Source organism: Talpa occidentalis, unplaced genomic scaffold (assembly GCF_014898055.3).
Source record: "Talpa occidentalis isolate TD23 unplaced genomic scaffold, MPIMG_talOcc4v2.1 talOcc4.15, whole genome shotgun sequence".
Taxonomy (NCBI): domain Eukaryota; kingdom Metazoa; phylum Chordata; class Mammalia; order Eulipotyphla; family Talpidae; genus Talpa; species Talpa occidentalis.
In genome coordinates this window covers 42522038-42544241 of record NW_023601543.1, presented here as the reverse complement: position 1 = coordinate 42544241, position 22204 = coordinate 42522038, and the positions used below count along the sequence as shown (strand labels likewise).

General features: G+C 39.3%; 2 protein-coding genes across 2 annotated transcripts in view; both read left to right on the top strand.

Moving 5' to 3' along the window:
- Positions 1 to 136: 136 nt before the first annotated feature.
- LOC119246658 (cytochrome c oxidase subunit 7B, mitochondrial) lies at positions 137 to 2297 on the top strand. The gene is made up of 3 exons (XM_037513019.2): positions 137 to 147; positions 780 to 903; positions 2092 to 2297. The coding sequence occupies exons 1-3, from the start codon at positions 137 to 139 to the stop codon at positions 2167 to 2169; spliced, it is 213 nt and encodes a 70-aa protein (XP_037368916.2). The 3' UTR covers positions 2170 to 2297.
- Positions 2298 to 8847: 6550 nt separating this feature from the next.
- Positions 8848 to 22204, top strand: part of ATP7A (ATPase copper transporting alpha) — a 137493-nt gene continuing 124136 nt past the window's right edge. Inside the window, exon 1 of the mRNA XM_054695887.1 lies at positions 8848 to 8886. The gene's annotated coding sequence lies outside the window, so the exon portion shown is untranslated. The remainder of the gene's footprint in view (positions 8887 to 22204) is intronic.

Genomic DNA, 22204 nt, shown 5'->3' with positions numbered 1-22204 from the left:
TTACTAAAATAATAGTAAAAACAAGTTTGAATGCAACTTACCAGCAACACCTCCCTACCAAAAAAAGTGGGCCTCATCATCCTTTCCAGTTTTATCCTATTAATTGTCTATATACCTATCCTTCAGCCAAACATAAATGATTTTCCAGTACATTAGGCTTGTCTGTCACTCCCTTTTTCCGATTCCTCTTACATCTATATAACCAAATCCTACCTGATATTCAAACTGGTCACTTGAGGTCCTGCTTCCTTGTATTATAACGGTTTGTGTGTTTACATGTCTAATATTTTCCTCTAGAATGGGCTTTACCTGAGGACAGTCTCTGTCTTACTCTTTTTCATATACCCCAATTTTTTTTTTTTTAGCATGGTAAAAAAAATAGCAAGTTTAGTTTCTGATTTTGGTAATTTAAGGGTCTTAAACATTTTCTATAACTTGAAGTTCATTTTGAGTTAATTTGCTCTTTTATGTTGTTAAGTTGTTGAGCACTAAGTAAAGTTGAGTGAAAGTTGAACTCATAAGTATTCAAAGTAGTTTTAGAGGATACATAAATATCAATTTGTAGCAAATGTACTGATTATACTTTGCTTTTAGTTACACTGTATTTAAAATTGTATCAAACTGCATAATATCACAAAGTTAACTTCCTTAAAAATTGTATCAAACTGCATTATGCCACAAAGTTAACTTCCTTCCTTTCCTTATTGGCCATATCAATTACATATGTTCTCTTTTCTGATAATAGTTATCCTTCTGTATTCATTTTTTTTTTTTTTAAGTCGAAACATTCAGCAAATGATGGCAAGACAGAGCCACCAGAAACGGACACCTGATTTCCATGACAAATATGGTAATGCAGTATTAGCTAGTGGAACTGCTTTTTGTGTTGCTGTGTGGACATATGTAAGTACTATTAATTGATAATTTCTATTTTAAATGTTTTTCATTCTCACTTAGCCCATGTACTCAAATTTTTTTCACACATTATAATTTTCTAGTTTGAAGACTTTTCTGATGGATGAGATGTAAAGTGACTTGCTTTCAATTTTTTAGTTTTTTTTATATTTAACAATTACCATTCAGTGCACTTGATAGTTGAAAGTAGAGTTTGGAGTTATTACAGATGTATACATTGAGATGTATACAATGTATACATGTATACATGTATACATTGTGCTCAAAACAAGCACACTTTATTAATAGGCCTTTTAAATTTTTGTTTTGGTCTTTTTGAAATCAGATATATTATTAAAATAAATGTGTGTACTTAACTGGAAGATTAAACAGATGTTGAACTAATGTTTGATCATGGACCCATTTAGAGGTAAATGAAGTGTTTTTTTTTTTTTTTTTAGAGAGGCATGTTTATTTATTTACTTATTTGTTTGTTTGTTTTGTTTATACATGCACTGGGTACAGTCAGAGGCGCAGGGGAGGGTGAGAGAATTCACCAGAGCCAGAGCGGGGAGCAGAGCAGGCAGAAGGACCGGGGTACACCGCTGAGGGGAGCAGCGGGCGGCAGGAGGGGTCTGCACACCATGTGGGACCCTCCTCTGGTGGCCGGGAGCAGCCGGGATCGCGAACCGGCGCCGCAGAGGCCGCAGAGGCCGCGGGCAGCTTCGCAACCCAGCGCTCAACCGCTGCGCCACCGGGGAGGCCCAAAATGAAGTGTTTTTTAATGATGCAGGGATATCATGAAAGTGGTCATTGGCAATATTTAAGTAGTTGTGGTTGAGCAAAGCAGTGTTTTGAGGACATAATAAATGTTAACTATAATTAAAAATTAATTTCCTCAGTCTTACTGCCACATTTCAAGTGCTCAATAGCCATACGTGACTAGTGGTTTGCGACTAGTGGCAACTATATTGAACACTACAAATACAGAACATTTTCTTTATCTCAGCACTGCTCTAGAGAAATAAGACTGTAATTAGGTTTGGGCTACATGGAGGGTACTATATCCCAGGTGAGTTTCTGTGTTTTTAACCCATAGAGCAGAATACCTTTGTCACTTTCAAGAAGTATGCTCCAAGGGAGAGTGGATTCTGGATGATTAAACATACATAACTGACAGCATTTTAATTCTTACAGACAGCAACACAAATTGGAGTAGAATGGAACCTGTCCCCTGTTGGCAGAGTCACCCCAAAGGAATGGAGAGATCAGTAATCATCCCAGCCGGTGTAACACTGAATTGTTTCAAAATCAACTTATAATTGATGCCAAGTAAAAACACTGTATCCATTAAAATATGGCATTACTAAGGAAATAAAGTACATTTGAAACTTTCATTGTAGGTTTCTTTTTTTCTTTTGTAAATGAAACCAAGCTTGATCACATTTAATATTACAGTCAAAAGTATACATCTTCCTAAATAGCCTTTCTTTATCAGACAATCTAAAAGAAAAATTTGTCACTTCAAAGTCAAATCTACTAGGCTGAAAGTTTAGTTTATGAATAACAGATCACCATTATTTTAGGTTATCTGAGCAGATAATTTAGTGTCCAGATCTTGCTTATTATACCTACTGCTTTCTACTTTTCATTTATGTTCATATTTGGAATTGCCACTACTAAGCCCTTTTCACTCCTGCCAAGAGAAGTTAAGCTGTCATTAGACCCAAGGGAAGAGCAGTTCTATCAAATGAACTAGAATGTCTGAAGGCTGGCCAGACTCCTTGATTCCCTTGGCACATTTAACTCGAGTTTTTGGTTTTTTAGCGTATTTATTTGGGATGCTTACATTGTTATTAATGAAAAAAAATCTGCTGAATATAGTTTATTTTCACTTACAGATTTCTCCTACTATCTGAAGGAATTTTTGGGGTCTGGGAACACTTACCACTTATTTATATGGAAGAAAAATTTGAGTGTTCCCAGAACCAGAAAGTAACCTGCTAAATTTTAACAAAAATAGCCATGTCCTACTTTCAGCTAGTGGGATAAACCTATATCTAACTATTCTCAATGACCTCTCCTGTTAGTTTTCTGTAATTATCTCAATTTTTGAATTTGTTTATTATTCTGGATTCAGTATGTCATTGGATTTTATGTGTAAGATATTTCCTAAAGAAAACTCACCTACCCATTTGCATCATTACTTCCTTACATCATTACCAAAGAAAGCCTCATGTAGTTTGTTGATAGTGCTCAAGTAAGGAGAAAATAGAAGTTCAGTTGAGTAACCATCTGTCGATATATTAGCTAAATTAGAGATTTCTAAATTTCCCTTAGCTGATACCAGGGATCAGACTTTTAGGAATCTCCAAGTTTACTTGATTTAAGTAAGGATTTATACTTAACCAAACGTGAAAAAATTTCACTTAGGTGATGTGCGGAAGAATGCTCTCATGGCAGGCTTCCCTGGTGGCCTAAAGCATTGTAAGGCCTGAGTTTGATCCTTGGCCAGGGCGCTAACCCACATATGGCGCAGCAGAACTCTCCTGTCTCACCCACTGCTCCCCTTAGCAATGTATATCAGTAAATCTACCTGTATTGCTTGTCGCCGACCGGCACAGTGGCAGAGCAGCAAGGCTGACCCAGGGATGAGAGACTGAGCTAGGCGGTCAAGGATTCGGCGCAGAAATGAATGACAGACAGACACACTTCAAGAGTGAAGATCTGAATGTAATTTGCTCAAAATCATCATACACTTTTATACCTTTTCTAACAATGGATGATTTTATACAATTTAATTCTTTGTCAGCATAAAATGCTTAGTAACGCATAAGACATCTACTTCGTTATTCGTGTTCATGTGATCGATGTTCCATGGCATGGCACATCAAACAATCTCAAGGTACTGAATCTACACAATTATTTTTGCTTACACAGAACAGCATTCTTTAAGCTAGTTTTTCTTGTTTTGTTTCCCAAAACCACAGTGATCAAAAAGCATTAATATTTACCTACTGGCACCTTTTACTTTTAGTGATCACGAGCAATATATTCTCTACGTAAGCATTTTAATTTTTATGGTGGTGTTTATGTGAGAAGTATTATGATTATTTTAGAACTACTATTGCCATACACTATTTTCTTTATCATGCATTTCCTGAAACTGATTGCACACATATAAAGAAAAAGCAGAGTAGGTGAAAAAGTAGTATAATTATAGACAGGTTGCTAAGTTGCTACTTATTCAGAAACAATGACTATCTGGTTAATGGTTGAACTGCTTTGTAGGTAATTCCATCAGGCTTGTTTGTAGGTGACGCTCTTAGCAGCCTTGTTTTCCAGCACAGGAGCGGTTTTTTACTGCGGGTTTATTGCCTAAATTAGGCTTATAGGCATGTAGGTTTTGTTTGATCTGAATGCCAAAGTTTATCATGAAGCCCCTCGGGGACTGCGCCTGTCTTAGGTCGTCAGGAGTCACAGACATGAGGCTAGCCAGTGCCTTCTTTAGTCTGCCCCCGATCTTACCTGTCATTGACTGTCCAGTCCAGCACACAGGGGAAGGGGGTCTTATTCACTCGGATGTGTCTGAGTGAAAGCCTCCCTCTTTCCAGTAAGTTCACTGGCGTTCAGCGGCAGAGGCTGCCGCAATTGCTCCCCACTCTGGTGAATCCTCTCAACCCCTGCACCTCTGGCCTACACTACAGTTCTTTGACACAAAAATAAATAAATCTTAAAAAAGAATGCTCAGGCCAGTATGTCCTGCTTTCTCAGGAAATGCACCAAAGAGTAATTTCATGGTTCAAATAGGAAAAATAATTTGTATTTTATTGCAAAATAAGGTTGCAAAATTAATATGTATTGTGCCACTATTTGATAAAATTTAAATGCCTTATTTTAGGAAAAATGGGAAAATAAAACTAAAATATTCAAATGTATATAATGCTGAGATGTAAGTTACTGTCTTGAGGAATCCTCAACCTTTCATTCTTACCTTTTCATTACTTACCTTTTCATTACTGAATTGGCATTGAGAGTTATAATGACATAATTTCAGTATGATTTATGCCACTTTTTAAAATGCTTATGCATACAAGAACTGGGGTACAGGCCAGAGGTATGGGGGGTGAGAGTATTTACCAGAGACAGAGTGGGGAAGAGAACAGGCAGATTGAAATACACTGCTGAGGGGAGCAGTGGACAAGTCAGGAGAGGTCTGCTGTGCATGTGGGTAGCTCCCTGGCCAGGGATTGAACTCGTGCTGCAATGGCTGTGGATAGCTTCATGAGTTGTGTCTTAACCCCTTGCGCCACCAGGGAGACCCTAATTTATGCCACTTTTGCCAAGTAAGTGATAATTGTCCACTCTTCTGATAGTAGGAAGAAATGACAAAAAAGTCTTATTTCTCTGTCAATGTGTTTTATGTGATAAGACCTTGTAGTGGTAGTTGGCATCTTTGAACAAATTTCTAAAGTTAATTTTGTAGTTAATATTGTCCTGATGCATAATTCTAAAACTAACATGGCAACTACCAGAAATGAAGCTAAGTCTAAATTATTTTGTGCCATCAGTATTCTGACCTTGCAGCTTTCCTAATGCACTCAAAATTTTATCCTCTCACAAATGTATTCAACTTAGCCTGTGACATACCACTTTTGAGAGTTTTTAATGATACAGTGGGTAGTGGGAAGGTTGTCAAATTAGTCTATCAAACATCTGTATGTCTAAAGAATCTAGGTAAGTGTCTTACCATTGACATGCCTTTAAATGTTTTTTTTTTTTAAAGATTTGTTTATTATTTATACAAGCACTGGGTACAGTCAGAAGTGCGGGAGGGTGAGAGAATTCATCAGAGCGGTGAGCAGAGCAGGCAGAAGGACCAAAGTACACTGCTGAGGGGAGCAGCGGGCGGCAGGAGAGGTCTGCACGCCATGCGGGACCCTCCTCCAGTGGCCCAGGGGCAGCCGAGGATTGAACCATCGCTGCAGAGGCTGCGGGCAGCTTCGCAACCCAGTGCTCAACTGCTGCACCACCGGGGAGGCCCTCCTTTAAATGTTATTTAGAAATATGGGAGTCTATGAAATATATTTTTAATTAGGGTGAATGTCACAAACCCCATTGCAATTGTTTTAGCATGTACAGTTATTTTAAGTTTATTGAACTTATTTAGAACTAGGGGCACTTGCAATTGTAGAGGCACAGATGTTGTGTTCTGAGCCTCTTTACTCTTGACTTTACTGGAGATAATACTACTTCCTAAGCATTTTGGAGGTACCTGCTCTCTGCTCAACCCCAGAAAACCTGATTATTTCTTGAATACATCCTCTGTTTGTAAATTCAGTCAAAATAATATAGTATTTGTAAAAAGGTATTAGTATGCTTGTGCATTGATTTGGGATGATGCCTTTAGAGATAAGATTTTCAGAGAGAGAGACTCAGTAACTGGATATACATGGTTGGTAGAGGGTCTTGTAGCTCAAACTTAGCTATAAAAACTATAGAGTGAGTAAATCTGACATTCTCATAAAACTTTCTGGTTTCTTCCTTTTTGTGAATTTCTTTGAAAACATAGTTTTAATATTACAGTTATAGACCAATTTGCTAATAATTGGAAATTCACTTAAAAGCCATCTTAATTTCATGTGATGTGATTTTTAAAGATTTTAAATTGGGGCATGAATTTCTATCAATAAAGCTGTGTACATTGATAACTATAACTTAATGTCTCAGAAGGTAAGGAGTTTTAAACATTGTTAGATTTGACACTCTTATGGCATCTGGGTTCAAATGATTCCAGTTGGAAATACAAATAATCCTGTGATTAGTTTTCTTTTTCATTTTATGAAGTATTTAATGAGAGAAAATGTGATACATCTATACCTCATTTGGAAATTTGTGAGAGAGAGCTTCTCCCTCTTGCTATTAATATTCAGTTGTAAAAATCCTATTTTTGTTGCTTTTTAGTATGTCAAATCGGAAAACAGGAATAAAAATACATTATTTTCACATGCTTTCTGTACCACTTATTTATTGCAATGTATTGCTACATTTTAAGCATCTTGTTTCTACCTAAACTCTGGACGGTAGATACTTAATATTTTTTGCATACTTGGAATCTTCTAGGCTTTTTTTTTTGAAAGATTTATTTATTTATGCCGACAAGAACTGGGGTACAGGCCAGTGTTGTGCCCAAGGTCAGCAGACTCGGGGAGCATAGCCTCCAAGAATCCAAAGACAGCTGATGTAAATGCAAATGGGAGTTTATTAGGGGCTCAAGTCCGGCCGGCGACACACACCGATGCAACGGCAGAGGTCAAGAGCCCCAAACAGAGGAAGCAGGGGTATCTTATAGGGTCACGAGTGGCGCGAATTTTGAAAGAAGCTGGCAATTACTCATTGGCTACTACAAAGGCATTTTGGCGCGCACGCGGTTACAGTTTCAAACTGATTGGACAATTAGAGATGCTGTCCCATTTATGGATAGGACTGCCCTCATTGGCGGCTGGGGTGGTCTGCTTTTTCGTCACCAAGTGGAATGAGGGTTGTGACTGCTGAAACTATCTCCGGAATGCGGCTGGACAAGGACTAACATATCAAGGTGGAGGATATACAAAATGGCGAAACCTTGGCTAAGCTTGGTTGCACAGCCAGAGGTGTGGGGGGATGGTAGAGGATTCACCAGAGTCAGAGTGAGGAGCAGAACAGGCAGACTGACTGAAATACACTGCTGAGGGGAGCAGCGGGTGAGTCAGGAGAGGTCTGCTGTGCCATGTGGGTTAGCTCCTTTGCAGGGATTGGAACTCTTTTTTTTTTTTTTAAAGATTTATTTTTATTTATTTATACAAGCACTGGGTACAGTCAGAAGCGCGGGAGGGTGAGAGAATTCACCAGAGCCAGAGCGGGGAGCAGAGCAGGCAGAAGGACCGAAGTACACTGCTGAGGGGAGCAGCGGGCGGCAGGAGAGGTCTGCGCGCCATGTGGGACCCTCCTCCGGTGGCCGGGGAGCAGCCGGGGATCGAACCGGCGCTGCAGAGGCTGCGGGCAGCTTCGCAACCCAGCGCTCAACCGCTGCGCCACCGGGGAGGCCCAGGGATTGGAACTCTTGATGTAGTGGCTGGGGATAGCTTAAAGTGCTGAGACTTTAACCCCTTGCGCCACCAGGGAGGGCCGGAATCTTCTAGGTTTTTAAGATGATGGGCAAATGAAATAAATGAGGAAGCAGCTCCTAACTTGGAGTGGCAATGTGAAGGTAGTGTGAGAGTGAGATCCCTGGCCCTACTCCAACACATAAAGATTATGAATTTAAAAGCATGAATTGGAAACAATCATTTATGAATTAGATATTGTTTGAGATAATTTTTCCATAGAGGGTTAGTGGCAAGTTCATAGTTTTGGCATTTATAGCTTAGATTTAGGCTACATTATCTAATTAGAAGCACGTCAATTTTATGTTGCAAAAAGCTGAACTCTGTGGAAGATGATTTACAAAAAGCTCTATGGTAATTCTGGTCTCGAGGTTAGGAAACTACATATAATAGAGGCTTTAATGGGCTTTGGTTTTGTTTTCCGGCGAGAGAAGGAAGGGGGTTCTCTGCAGCTCCGAAAAGGAAGACTTCCGCCCGAGGCTGCGTGTCAGCCCAGGGGCAGCAGGGGGCGAGAGAGCTGGATTGCAGCCTTCGCGTTCCCCTCAATGCGACGCGTCCCTTACAGCCTCACAGGCTCTTACTTCCGGCCGGGGCACCGCCCGGAAGTAGGGGGGAGTGAAAGAGGGAGGGGTCAAGGCGTCGGGCCGGGGGCTGGGGGTGGAGGAAGAGAAGCAGGAGAGGGAGGAGTTGCCGTCGCCGCCGCCGCTGCCACTGCCGCCGCAGCCACTGCCACCGCCGGGGCTGTGACTTCTCCCGGAGTGTGAGGCTGGAAGCTGCGCGCGTGGGTTTGTCGAACTGCCACGGGCTGTGTAGCTCCGGAGGTCTAACCCTAGAATCGAAAAGAGAGGTGAGTTCTCTATCGGCTTCCCGTCGTCCCTCTCTACGGGAGGGGTGTCTGGTACTGCCGAGTGCGGCGAGAAGGTCATTTTAATTTCGGGCACTCTGCAAACTCTCACTCCTTCGCAACTTAGATATTTATCACCCTCTTGTTTTACTTCCCCTAACAGGGGATAGTAGAGGAGAGGTTAGGTCTTGACCCATGTCACTTTATTGTGCTTTCCTGCGGAATTGTCTAGATATTCCATGGCCTGTGTTACCTAATTAATTGGAGGCACAAGAAGGTGTGTACCTGGTATTGGATGTCACACGGACTGATCACCATTGTTAATGAAATATAACAACAACAAAACAGATATTTTGTTTATTGTCGCCCTCTGGGAACATAAACTAAACCGACAGAACACTCTTCTTTCCATTTCATTTTATTCACGCTGAACCCTTCGCAGTAAAGTTACCCTCCATCCTTGCCATATCCTGTGGCATCTATATCTTTGCCACTTGTGCTGTGGACTTTGAGATTATTCTTTAAGCATTGACAGCTCTTATCATTTCATAAATCTCTGTTTTTCATCACCTGATCTTTGTTTTAATCACAGTTTCTTTACCTACCCGTAGTATAGCTTTGTATAAGAATGTATGGAGCAGATAGAATTAGGTGATATTGAGGAGAGGAGGATGGTAGGGGGCCTACTCGAGAAATAGGACAGAGTCCCTGGCCTCAAAAGAGTTTGCAGTCAAGTTGGTTGAGTTCGGTTATGAAGAGAATGAGTTCTAGCAACCCCACTGATTGACTGACTAGGCTGTTTTATATCATCCTATCTAAACAATACTTTGAACTGAGATTCTGTTTATCTTTCAAACTATCTGGAGTCTACAGCTATTATAGGAGATGGTTTTTTGTTGTACTGGAGGGTTTTACTGTGTACCGGGAAAGACAGATACACCCTTTCTGTCTCACTAAAGTTGTATATTAGAACCAGAAAGCTTATTCAGGGTACAAGGAGGTGAACATTTAAGTTGGACCTTGAACAATGGATAGAATTTAGCATTTCAGGAATGGAGGAAAGGAAAGGCGGCCCAGGTAGATGAAATAATGTCGGTAAAGGCTTGCGGAGCTGGAAAGATGCAGGACATTCAACAACACACTTTACCTCAACATCCCTATGACTAACACAGCCACATTTTTCACTGGTTAAAAGAAAAAAATTATAGTTTACCAAACTTGGAAGCTTATAGTCATATTCAGCTACTCTTTAACAAATAAAAAAGCCAATATGTAGGAAAAAAATTACATGATATGATGAAAACAGTGTTAATGTATGAGGTTGAATTGTGATGTAAACTCAAATTTAAAAGACAAAAAACTAAAATTTGTTATGCTTTAATTCTTATTGAGTGTTGTATCATATATAATTTGGGATTATTTTTTAAATTGTTGGGAATGAATAAACAGCATCATCTAAACCAGAAACTGTTCATGTTTTTCCCAGGGAAAGTCTGCATTTCCTTTTTTCTTCCAAATTAATTTCTCTACTTGTCTTATTAACCTGATAGAATCTTTCCTTTCTGATCAGAGTCTTAGAAAGATCTTGATCCTTGGCCTCCAGGTAGGGTTAAAGACCAGATCCTTCAAAGAATAGATTAACATCTCTGGTCTCTAATGCAGAAGCTTTTGTTTTTCCTTGAAAAAAATGCATGCAGAAGCAGTAAAATTTGCTTGAGAGCGAGAGAGCAAGCAAAAATAACCGCAACACCCTATGACCTTTACTTCTGTGAGTGCTCCCAAGCAATACATTTTTTTAAATATAAATTTATGAATTCCTCACTATGCTTTTCCTACATACTTAAAAGCACTTGAAAAAAAATTTTTTTAACTTATTTGTTTTTATTTTACTTATTTATACAAGCACTGGGTACAGTCAGAAGCGCGGGAGAGTGAGAGAATTCACCAGAGCCAGAGCGGGGAGCAGAGCAGGCAGTAGGACTGAAGTACACTGCTGAGGGGAGCAGCGGGTGCAGGAGAGGTCTGCGTGCCATGTGGGACCCTCCTCCGGTGGCCGGGGAGCAGCCGGGGATGGAACCAGCGCAGCAGAGGCTGCGGGCAGCTTGGCAACCCAGCGCTCAACCACTGTGCCACCTGGGAGGCCTGAAAAACTTTTTTAAGACTTTTGACATCCTGGGGCCTCCCTGGTGGTGTAGGGGTTAAAGTTTCAAGGCTATCAAGTTATCTTCAGCCACTGCAGCATGAGTTCGATCCCTGGCCAGGGAGCAGCCCACTTTGCACAGCGGACCTCTCCTGACTTGCCCGCTGCTCCCCTCAACGGTGTTTTTCAGTCAGTCTGCCTGTTCTGCTCCCCACTCTGTCTCTGGTGAATCTTTTCCACACCCCCGCAACCCCCCCTTCCTCTGGCCTACACTCCAGTTCTCGTATGCATAAATAAATAAAATAAATCTTTAAAAAAAAGACTTTTGACATCCCAATGAGTGAAAATAATTATTTACTAGTTGGAAAAGTAACTGTGAGGAGAGATTTGTCTGAGGTGGTATAGACACGGGCATAAATGAGAATAATATTATGGAGTTTTGTCTCAAAATCCCCTCTACTCAGCATTGTTAAAGGGCAATACAGTGTTTAAAGATTTTACAGAAGTTTAGGTCATACATCAAGACGGGGGTGGGAGAGATAGGCAATGGGCCCATTTCAGTTCAACCTACCATCCCAGCAGTCATGTTTTTCAGTTACAAATCTCAGTATTCAGGTTTATTTAATGTGATAAGTCTTCCTTACTTACTTGCTGAGATAATATGGCAGGAAAAAGTATCACAATACCTTTAGAATGTGTTTCATTAAAGTGAGAGGGCAGGATGTTTCTGGTTTCATAAATATGTTCCTAGTTTCTCCAGCATTGTTGGCAAATTGAAGGTGATTTCCTCATCTTCATGAACTCAAATGTGTGGGATACTAGTAGCTTAAGATTACATTAGTTTTTCCAAGATAACTTTTTTTTCCTGAAGGAAATGAGGATAAAATATCCCCATTTTGAGCTAATACTTTGCTCTTTGTCCCATGATTTCTGTCCATGTTTAGAAATATACAGCTATGGCACAAGATTTAAATTTTATAAAAACTATTTTTTAAAAGATTTATTTATTTGTGCATACAAGAGCTGGGGTACAAGCCAGAGATGCAGGGGTGGGGGGGTGAGAGGATCCACCAGAGACAGAGTGGGGAACAGAACAGGCAGACTGACTGAAATACACTGCTGAGGGGAGCTTCGGGCGAGACAGGAGAGGTCTGCTGCGTCATGTGGGTTTCTCCCTGGCCGGCCGGGCATCGAACTCGTGCTGCAGAGGCTGTGGATAGCTTCATAGTGTGGTGCTTAACCCCTTGCCCCACCAGGGAGGCCCTTAAAAACTATTTTTGCTTTGTAATGCTCTACTGTAGAAGTCCAGTTTTCCTGACTGTAAAGAGGAGTGCATTTTGACCATTTACTAATTGAAATAAATGGGCTATTGTACATGTAATGGGATTTTTTTAGCCTCACCATTTATATTAGTTGATTTTGTTTTAAAACATTAAAGTGTTTTGTTTTATGCTGTTGTAGTTGCTGCTGATACTTCATGTGCAATTGATGTCCCAACCAAAGCAAATAGGGAAAGACTGATAATGGAATTACTTCCCTCTCTTACTTCCACCTGAGAGTTTCCAGAGCACTGTATACTTCTTGGAATTGTGGTTTATGTTCTTTTGACTGTTCACCTGAGGCTGGCTACCTGCTACTCAGGACAGTAAAACATTAATAGAAAAGCTGTCAAGAGAAATGTAAGAATAGAGAGAAGGAATTCTAAAGTGCAGTGTCCACTAACTAAATTTTCATAACTATTTAGAATAAATTTATAGGTGACCTGTAGTCATGAGGATACTTGAGAGTTGATTCTTGAGCTAACAAAAGCTTACAGAGGGCTTAGTTGTTAAAGAGTTCCAAGTGTAATCTCCTTTGTTGATCTTTGCACTTACAATGATAGGAAAAAAAGGAGGTATCTAATTTTTGATGATAAAATTATCAAATTTTATTTATTTATTTATCAAATAATCAGATTATCAAATTATTTAATGTAATGAAATTATAAAATCAATAGCATAAAGTTTAGAATTAATATTTAAATAACATTAATTTAATTGTATTAAATTAATAAGTATATTTTGATATGAATGCATTATGTTAATAGAGCAATATTATTCATTTAAAATAATTTCTATATTGCTAGTTTCATTTTAGCTAATAATGCCTTGTCCTGTTTTACTATATTGCTTCACTCTTAGTTCTAAACATCACTCTTTAGTTTAAATTTATAGTCACAAAAGTTGGTATTAATTTCTTTCAATCACAGCTATAAGTGCATTTTTATGTATTTGCAATCAGATTGCTGTCATATGTTTTCAAGTATTGTCCAGCTAAATTAAAGTGTTTTATCTTGCTCATATGTTTCTAGCTAGGTGATAACATGATTAACTTTGACCTTAAAAATCCTTTTAGTCTTCACATATTTTAATAGCCTTAATTTCATAAATATGACAATGGGTGAAGGAGTAATTTATTTAGTATAGTATGTTATTTGATCTTAAGTGTGAGGGCATGATTAGGATTGCCTAAGAGTTTGTCCACTGAGCTCATTACAAAAATAACCCACAAATTCCTGTTTCTTAACTTTAGAGTTAGTGGTTAGTCATGGGACTTTGGATTTTTTACCTTTTTTTTTTTAAAGATTTGTTTATTTAAAGATTTATTTATTTATTTATACAAGCACTTGGTACAGTCAGAAGCACGGGAGAATTCACCAGAGCCAGAGCGGGGAGCAGAGCAGGCAGAAGGACTGAAGTACACTGCTGAGGGGAGCAGCGGGCGGCAGGAGAGGTCTGCGCGCCATGTGGGGCCCTCCTCCTGTGGCCGGGGAGCAGCCGGGGATGGAACTGGTGCCGCAGAGGCTTTGGGCAGCTTTGCAGCCCAGCGCTCACCCGCTGCGCCAACGGGGAGGCCCAAGATTTATTTATTTTTATACAAGAACCGAGGTACAGGCCAGATGTGTGGAAGGGTGAGAGGATTCACCGGAGACAGAGTGGGGAACAGAACAGGCAGACTGAAGAAATACACTGCTGAGGGCAGCAGTGAGCGAGACAGGAGAGGTCTTGCCGCGGCGTGGGATTCTCGCTGGCTGGCTGGGATCAAACCTGTGCTGCAGAGGCTGTGGACCAGCTTCACAGTGCGGGGTTCAACCACCTGCGCCACCAGGGAGGCCCTTTTTACTTTTTTTTTTTTTTTTTTAAGGAAGGAGACCAGAGCTGCTCTTCTAGTGTGAAAAATAAACCTGATATTTTGTGTATTGCTTGTACTTTGTTAAGTATTGACTTTTTTTCATAGGGTAGTTTTATTCCTAAAGCTATCAAGTGACTGAACTTGCTAAAAAATCAGTAAGTCTTCAGAACTCTTGCTTTTCCCTAACAAAAAGGAACCATTTTTTTGGTCTTTTGTGCTGTTTTATTTTTATTATATATATAAAAATATTATTCTAGCATGGCATTTCAAAACTCATTATGATGGCTAGCCAGTGAAATCACCCTGATATATTCATTCTATACCAATTATATATATGTTATATATTTATATAGTTTACATCATTTTTCCTTTTTGTACAGTGTATGCTTTCTCCTCTTAGGTGTAGTCCCCTTATAATTCCCACCAACTTACCTGTATACCATCACCGTAGTCATTTTTGTTCTTCCCTTCCCTGTTTTAATCCTGTTGCCTCCCCATCCCTTGTAGTGTTTCTGATTTATAGTTGCCTGTTAATTTTGTTTTTTAATTTATTATAATTTTTTCCTGATCCCTTATTTGGTTCCGCTACATTCCTCCTATAAGTGAAACCATTGGATATTTTTCTTTTTCTTTCTGGCATATTTCACTGAGCATAACCCCTTCTAGCTCCATCCATGTTGCTGCGAATGGCATGATTTTGTCTTTTTTGATTGCCGAATAGTATTCCTTTGTGTATATATACCACATCTTCTTGATCCAGTCATCTATTTTTGGGCATTTGGATTGTTTTCATATCTTACTGTAAATAGTGCTGCAGTAAACATAGGGGTGCGGGTATCCTTTTGAATTAATGTTTTTGTGTCCTTTGGGTAGATTCCTAGCAGTGGAATTGCTGGGTCATATGGTAGCTCCATTTTTAGTAGTTTGAGGAACCTCCACACAGCTTTCCATAGTGATTGGACCAGTTTGCATTCCCACCAGCAGTGTAGGAGGGTTCCTTTTTCTCCACATCCTTGCCAACATTTGTTGTTTCCGGTTTTTTTTTTTTTTAATATGAGCCATTCTCACTGGTGTAAGGTGGTATCTCATTGTGGTTTTGCTTTGCATTTCCCTGGTTACAAGTGATGTTGAACATTTTTTAATATTCAAAAAGGAACCATTTTAGATGTTTGAGCAAAAATTAGGTCTGTTGGAATTAAGTGCTTTGTTTTTCCTAAAGAGGAAAACAATCATTTGAAAGAATGAATGAGCCAATTGATTTGATGGTTAAAAATTGAAATTTTGGTAGCTCAAAACTTCCTTGTTACTTTCAGACTAAATTCAAAAGTAATAGCACATAGTTTTGTTTTTAGCTAATAACATTATTTAAAGATAGGCTAAAAGAACTGATGTTTGCAATGGTGTTAGTCTTATTTTATTTGTATACTCTGTCTCACAGGAAGAGAAAAGAAAAAGTCCGGGTGTGTTTTTTCATCTTCTTTTTAAAAAAAAAATTATTTATTCTTTTTTATTTATGCATACAAGAACTGGACTGTGGGCCATAGGTGCAGGGGGTGAGAGGATTCACCAGAGACAGAGTGAGGAGCAGAGCATATGGATCTGCTGAAATACACTGCTGAGGGGAGCAGTGGGCGAGACATGAGAGGTCAGCTGTGCTTTGTGAGTTAGCTCCCTGGCTGAGGCTCTAACTCCTAACTCATGCCCAGTGGCTGGAGATAGCTTGATAGCTGAGACTTGATACCTGCGCCACCAGCGAGGCCCCCTGTTTTTTTCATCTTTTATAGCAAGCTCATTTTTGAGCTTGACCAGGCTTTGACATTTATAACAACATGTTTAGAATTTAAACTGCATTAAAAGAATATACAGTAAAGGTTGATAAACGGATAAACACTTACCGTTTGGAACATTCTGGTTTTACATTTTCTGGACTATGGGGTATTATTCTTTTGATACATCAAGGCGTCTAAACTGTGATGTGCTGTTTTGGGGAGGCAGTATAACATAGTATTAAGAATGGGGGCTCTGGTACCAAACTGCTTGGGTTGGAATCCCAGCACCTCTGATTACTACTTGTATATAAGATTTCTTAATATTTCTTACTTTTTGTACCTTAGTCCTTGAAATTTGTAAAATGTGGTCAATAGCAATACCTATCTCATAGAATTGTCAGCGAGTTAATACATGTAAAACCTTAAGAGCAGTGCTTGGCAGATAGTAAACACACAATAAAATGTACTTACTGTAATTCATTAATTATTATTTACTGCAGAAGTAATTTTAGCAACATATATAATAAAATTGTAAATTACAGTTTTGCTTTAGTATAAAGTTATTATATAGGAATGATGTGCTAATCAGTCAGTACTCACAAGCACTATTTAATTTCTAAATTACAGCACAGAAAATGTAAAACTAAAATGTGGAGGGACCGGTAACCTATAGTATATCTATATTATTCTAGCATGTCATTTCAAAACTCATTATGATGGCTAGCGAGTGAAATCACCCTGATGTACTCATTCTTCACCAAGAAAACTCATAATAATCTGTTTGTGTAATTCACAGATTCTGAGCCATTGAGAAATTTTTCTAGATTATTTCTGTAATTGCCAAATGCTGAACTATACTTCTGCTGGGTGATTTCTGAAGTATAAAATGTAGGCAGTTGAAAAGGCCTTATGTAGAATATTTCCCTTCTTACAAAGTTGTGTGCAAGTTGACCTTTTTAATGAATTGAATCAGCACTCCAGTTAATAAATGTATATTGTGTGCTTTTTGTATGTCTGGTGCTTACCTAGTTGGCCCTGTGAATTATGAAAAGGTACATAAAACATTTTGATTTAAAAGCTAGTCAGAGGGGGCCTCCCTGGTGGTGCAAGGGGTGAAGATGCAACTTATGAAGCTATCCGCAGCCACTGCAGCATGAGTTTGATCCCTGGCCAGGGAGTAGCCCACTTTGCACAGCGGACCTCTACTGACTTGCCCGCTGCTCACCTCAGCAGTGTATGTCAGTCAGTCTGCCTGTTCTGTTCCCCACTCTGTCTCCGGTGAATCCTTTCACCCCCTGCACTTCTGGCCTGTACCCCAGTTCTTGTATGCATAAATAAAATAAATCTTTTAAAAAAAAAAGCTAGTCAGAGAAAGAAATGTAATACCAAACAAATACAGAGTAATTAGGTACTAAATTCTGATGCTGATTCAAAGCATATTCAGAGTCCAAAAAGAAAATTGGTACAAGTACTTGGTGTATTTTTTCATGGAGGAAGTGAGAAAGCTTCATTTACTAGACAATTATTTGAGTGATTACCTTGTGCAAAAGTACTGGGGATATGACAAAGTAGATAAGGTCCTGCTTTGTTGAGTTTAGAGACTAATGAAGTGATTGGATTTAAATACATGGGAAAGAGAATTCTAGGTGAGGGACCAGTCTAACAAAGTCGTAGAAAGAAATGGCAAGCATGGAGTTAATGGCAATGATGGTGCTTACCTGGTGGTAGTAGAAGTTTTATGTGGGGGAGGAGTATTGAAATTGATAGATGTAGGCCAATTTTTGAATGCTTTGAACAGCTATTTAAGTTTGTGGGAAGTGGGGTGGGAGCAATACTGTGAGACTGAACCCTTAACATGTAGAACTGATACATCTTCAGGCAGATAGTGTTAGAATTGAAGTAAATTGTAGGGCACCCAGATGTCAGAGAAATGCTTGGTGGGGGAAACCCCCACATATCTCATGTCAGAGGTGTTGGGAGTGTGATAGTAGTGTGAGAGCAAAGGAGAAACACCCATGGGAAGACTGGTTTTTCCCAACACCGCCATATTTTGAATGCTTTGGACAGCTATTTAGTCTGTGGTAAATTACTTTGGATACTCTGTTTTGGATACGTCTAGGAGCATGGGCTTTGGAGTTATACTGCCTCTTTTGATCCTATTGCCACTCTAATTTGTTTCCTGAGTTTAGAATTTTCTTAGTGACATAACTATATAGGCAATGAAATGGTATTTACATAGAGTGACTTGGCATCGGTAACACCAAGTAACACTAGAGGCAGTGTCACTTGAAGTACCAGTGGGAAGTTCAAGGGGAAGTAGGGAAAAGTAGAAGAGGGAAGAGAAAGAAATGCATTTTGTGATGGTTGGTAGAATGCCATCAAAAATGTCTTCAGGAATAATGATATATTTGCCTAGTCAATTGATTTCAGTTTTGTTTCTGTAAGAATAGTGTTTCCCATGTCCAAATACAAGGAAGAGAAACTTAACTGTAATTATTTGACTTGGCCTTTTTAGGACTACCAGTGGTTGTTTTAGAGCCTGTTCTACATTTGAAGCATCTGGCCACTTTTAGATTATCTTCTATGTTTGAAGCACCTGGATTAGCACATTTGTGTCCTAATTTTGTGTTATATCAAAAGACAACTTGGTCAGAAGTTTATGTAGTAATTCTTGTTTATAATCTGTGTTAGTATTTTCTCAACTTGGTTTAAGGCATGAGTGGATTGCCAAATCAGTGCTTGTTAGGACCTGCCTTTTCTTTCTTTTTACTTTTGGATTTAATATAAGTGGTCTTATGTTCTAAGAAGGTTTAACAGTATTATCTTGGCCATTTTCTAGAAAAACTTTCCTGCCAGACAAGTAGAAATGTTCAGACAGGGCCAACTTTGTCTCCTTCCAATCCTTTATTATGGCAATCTCCAACCTCATTATGCAGAGGAGCATTTTAATCCAAGTCTTGAGATCAGCACAGACAAAGACTTCGTAGTCTTTGAGAAGTAGTTGCTGACTGTGCTATTTTCCCCTTCACTCTGGGAATCTCAGCTGGCATGGCGCAGTAAGGGGATGTAGTAGAGGGAAGATATTGGGAAATAGTTTGTTGCTCCATCGGTGAGGTTTCCAGATCTACCAGTAGATCCTGATCTGCAGGTTGGAAACTCCTACTTTACTTCATACAGGCATGTTGTCTTACACAACTCCAGGGGGCAGCAGTCATATTGTTCGTCTGTGAAAACTGTGACATGGAGTAATACAATATGGTGGCCCTGAACCTACTCCCAAACACTCCTGTTTTTAACCTCCCTTTCCCCCTCAGTACTTACTGCATATAGCAGCTGTGGTAGTTTCAGATTCATCACTTGAATCTCATTTCCAGGTTTGTCTGTAATCCAACAGATATAATTTAGATCTTTGAAGATTTCAAGGAATTGCAACAGTTTTCTTAACCCATTTAAATGTACTCATCAGTAAACTGGTGATGATACTTGGCCCTAACTCATAAGTTATGAGTATTGAATGAAATAATGTATGTGAAAGTATTTTGTAAATTATAAGGGCTACAATTTACATTTTTTATACAAATACATTCTTTCTGGATATGTTGTATTGTAGTGTAAAGGATACTGAATTTGAGTTAGGAGTTTGACTTTTAAGTTGTAATTCTGCTATTAACAAACTGCAACCTTGGACAATTACTTTTGCATTCCTGGGACTTTGTTTGCTTATCTATGATGTCATTCCTGTGTACCCAGAAACCCAAGTTACTTTTTTCCTCACCTCACATCAGTCAATCACCACATATGTTGTGTAGTTCTTAAAATTTCCCCTTCGTTCCTACCTTTACTCAGTTCCTGATCAATCCCTAATCATTTCCCTTCTGGACAATACTCTTTTAAAAAATAATGGTAAAAATAAACATAATATAACATTTGCCAGTTTAATTATTTTAAGTGTACTATTCAGTGGCCTTAAGTGTATTACACAGTGTTGTATAACTATCACCATTATCCATTTCCAGAACTTTTTTGCCCCTCTAAACAGAAACTCTGTACCCATTAAAAATAGCTTTTCAGGGCCTCCCTGGTGTTGCAAGGAGTTAAGTACAGCACTATGTATGAAGCAGTCCGAACCCTTTGCAGCATGAATTCGATCCCCGGCTGGCCAGGGAGCTACCCACATGGCTCAGTAACCCTCTCCTGTCTTGCCCACTGCTCCCCTTAGCAGTGTATCTCAGTCAGTCTGCCAGTTCTGTTCCCCACTCTGTCTCTGGTGAATCCTCTCACCCCCTGCACCTCTGGCCTGTACTCCAGCTCTTGTATACATAAATAAATAAATCTTTAAAAAAATAGCTTTTCATTTCTCTGTCTCACCCCCAGTAACCTTTACTCTACTTTCTGTCTCTGTGAATTTACTTCCTCTTGGTATCTTTTATAAGTGGGAGCATAGAATATTTGTCTTTTTGTAACTGACTTATTTCACTTAATGTAATGTCCTCAGGGTTCATCCATGATGTAGTGTATGTAAGAATTTAATTCCTTTTTATGGCTGAATAGCATTCCATTGTTGGATAATATGCTTTTAATTGGGGTTCCTCACTCTCATCTTGCCCTGTATCTCCATATCCCAAGTCACACCAAAAGCATTGTTTCAAATGTGCCATACTCCTTGACATTTCTGTAACTTTTTTCATGGCCCTTTTGTATATTTATGTATATTGAATTAATGAGTTGCCTAATGACCATACCTGTTCACACCAAGGAAATAATTTATGAAGGACTCCTTTGTAAACATAAATGTGCTGTACAAATGTAAAGATATGTAATTAATTATTATTTTTTTCTTGCTCTATTCTTGCCTCCACCCTTGATTCAAGTAGGCAAACCTGCTTTTCTGCACACATGCACAGTTTTCCTTTCTCTGTATTCAACTGGTGTTTTAGTACTCCATATCTTTTTAAAAATTTTTTGTAAAGATTTATTTTATTTATGCATACAAGAGCTGGTGTGTAGGCCAGAGGTGTGAAGGGTGAGAGGATTCATCAGAGACAGAGTCGGGAGCAGAACAGGTGGATGGACTGAAGTATACTGCTGATGGTAGCAGTGGGCGAGACAGGAGAGGTCTGCTGCACCATGTGGTTTAGGTGCCTGGCTGGGGATCGTACTCCTGCTGCAGTGGCTGGTGATAGCTTGGTAATACTGAGACTTAACCCCTTGTACCACCAGGGAGGCCCCTACTCTATATCTTTTTATAATGCCCCGGCTTTACCCATTCTTTAGGAACTTGGATCATGAATGTGATATGAAGCTTTTCCCCTATTTCCATCAAACTCATTATCGTGTGTGCATGTTGAGGAGATTGATTTGCAAGTATCTGGCCACGTATAATTTGTTTCACACCTAAGTATGGCAGTATCATCTTTTTTTTTTTTTTAAAGTTTTATTTATTTGTGCATCCAAGAACTGGGGAACAGGCCAGAGGTGTGGGGGGGTGAAAGGATTCACCAGAGACAGAGTGGGGAACAGAACAGGCCGACTGACTGAAATACACTGCTGAGGGGAGCAGCAGGCAAGTCAGGAAAGTTCTGCTGTGCCACGTGGGTAGCTCCCTGGCCAGGGATCGAACTCGTGCTACAGTGGCTGTGGACAGCTTCCTAGGTTGCTGCGTCTTTACCCCTTGCGCCATGAGGGAGGCCCTGGCAGTATCATCTTTGAATATAAATGCTCATACTTTTCCTAATTTGATCTCTTTACCTTTCTCTGTGCTATCTCCAACATTAATTTCCTAATTTCATAGCCATACCTTTTCTAAAGAGGTTGTCAGAATTGGTTTTTACCTGGAAAATGTTAAATTTAGCCTATGTTTATTTAATGCACATGAACCCTTCATCCAAAGTAGAGACAAAAAGGCAGATGCAAGAGTAGAAACACTTCAGTTATTTATTTCACATATCAAACAGAGTACACTAAATCAGAATTAGAATTTAGTTCTAGCTTGACTCCATAGAAGTTTTTCAGAACTGCCCCTAAAGCAAACTAAAGGAAGGGAATCTTCCATTTTATAAAAATTGTTTGTCTAAAATGGGGAAAAATAGCTCCCTTGTAGGTAAAGCACAGTTTTTGCTCTACTTGAACCAACTTCTGATGATTTCAGCCTATTTTATACTCTTAGTTTTGTGAGAGGACAAAGTTCATCTCAGTGATTTGTTAGAAAATACAGAACTATAGAACTGAGGAATGAATTGTT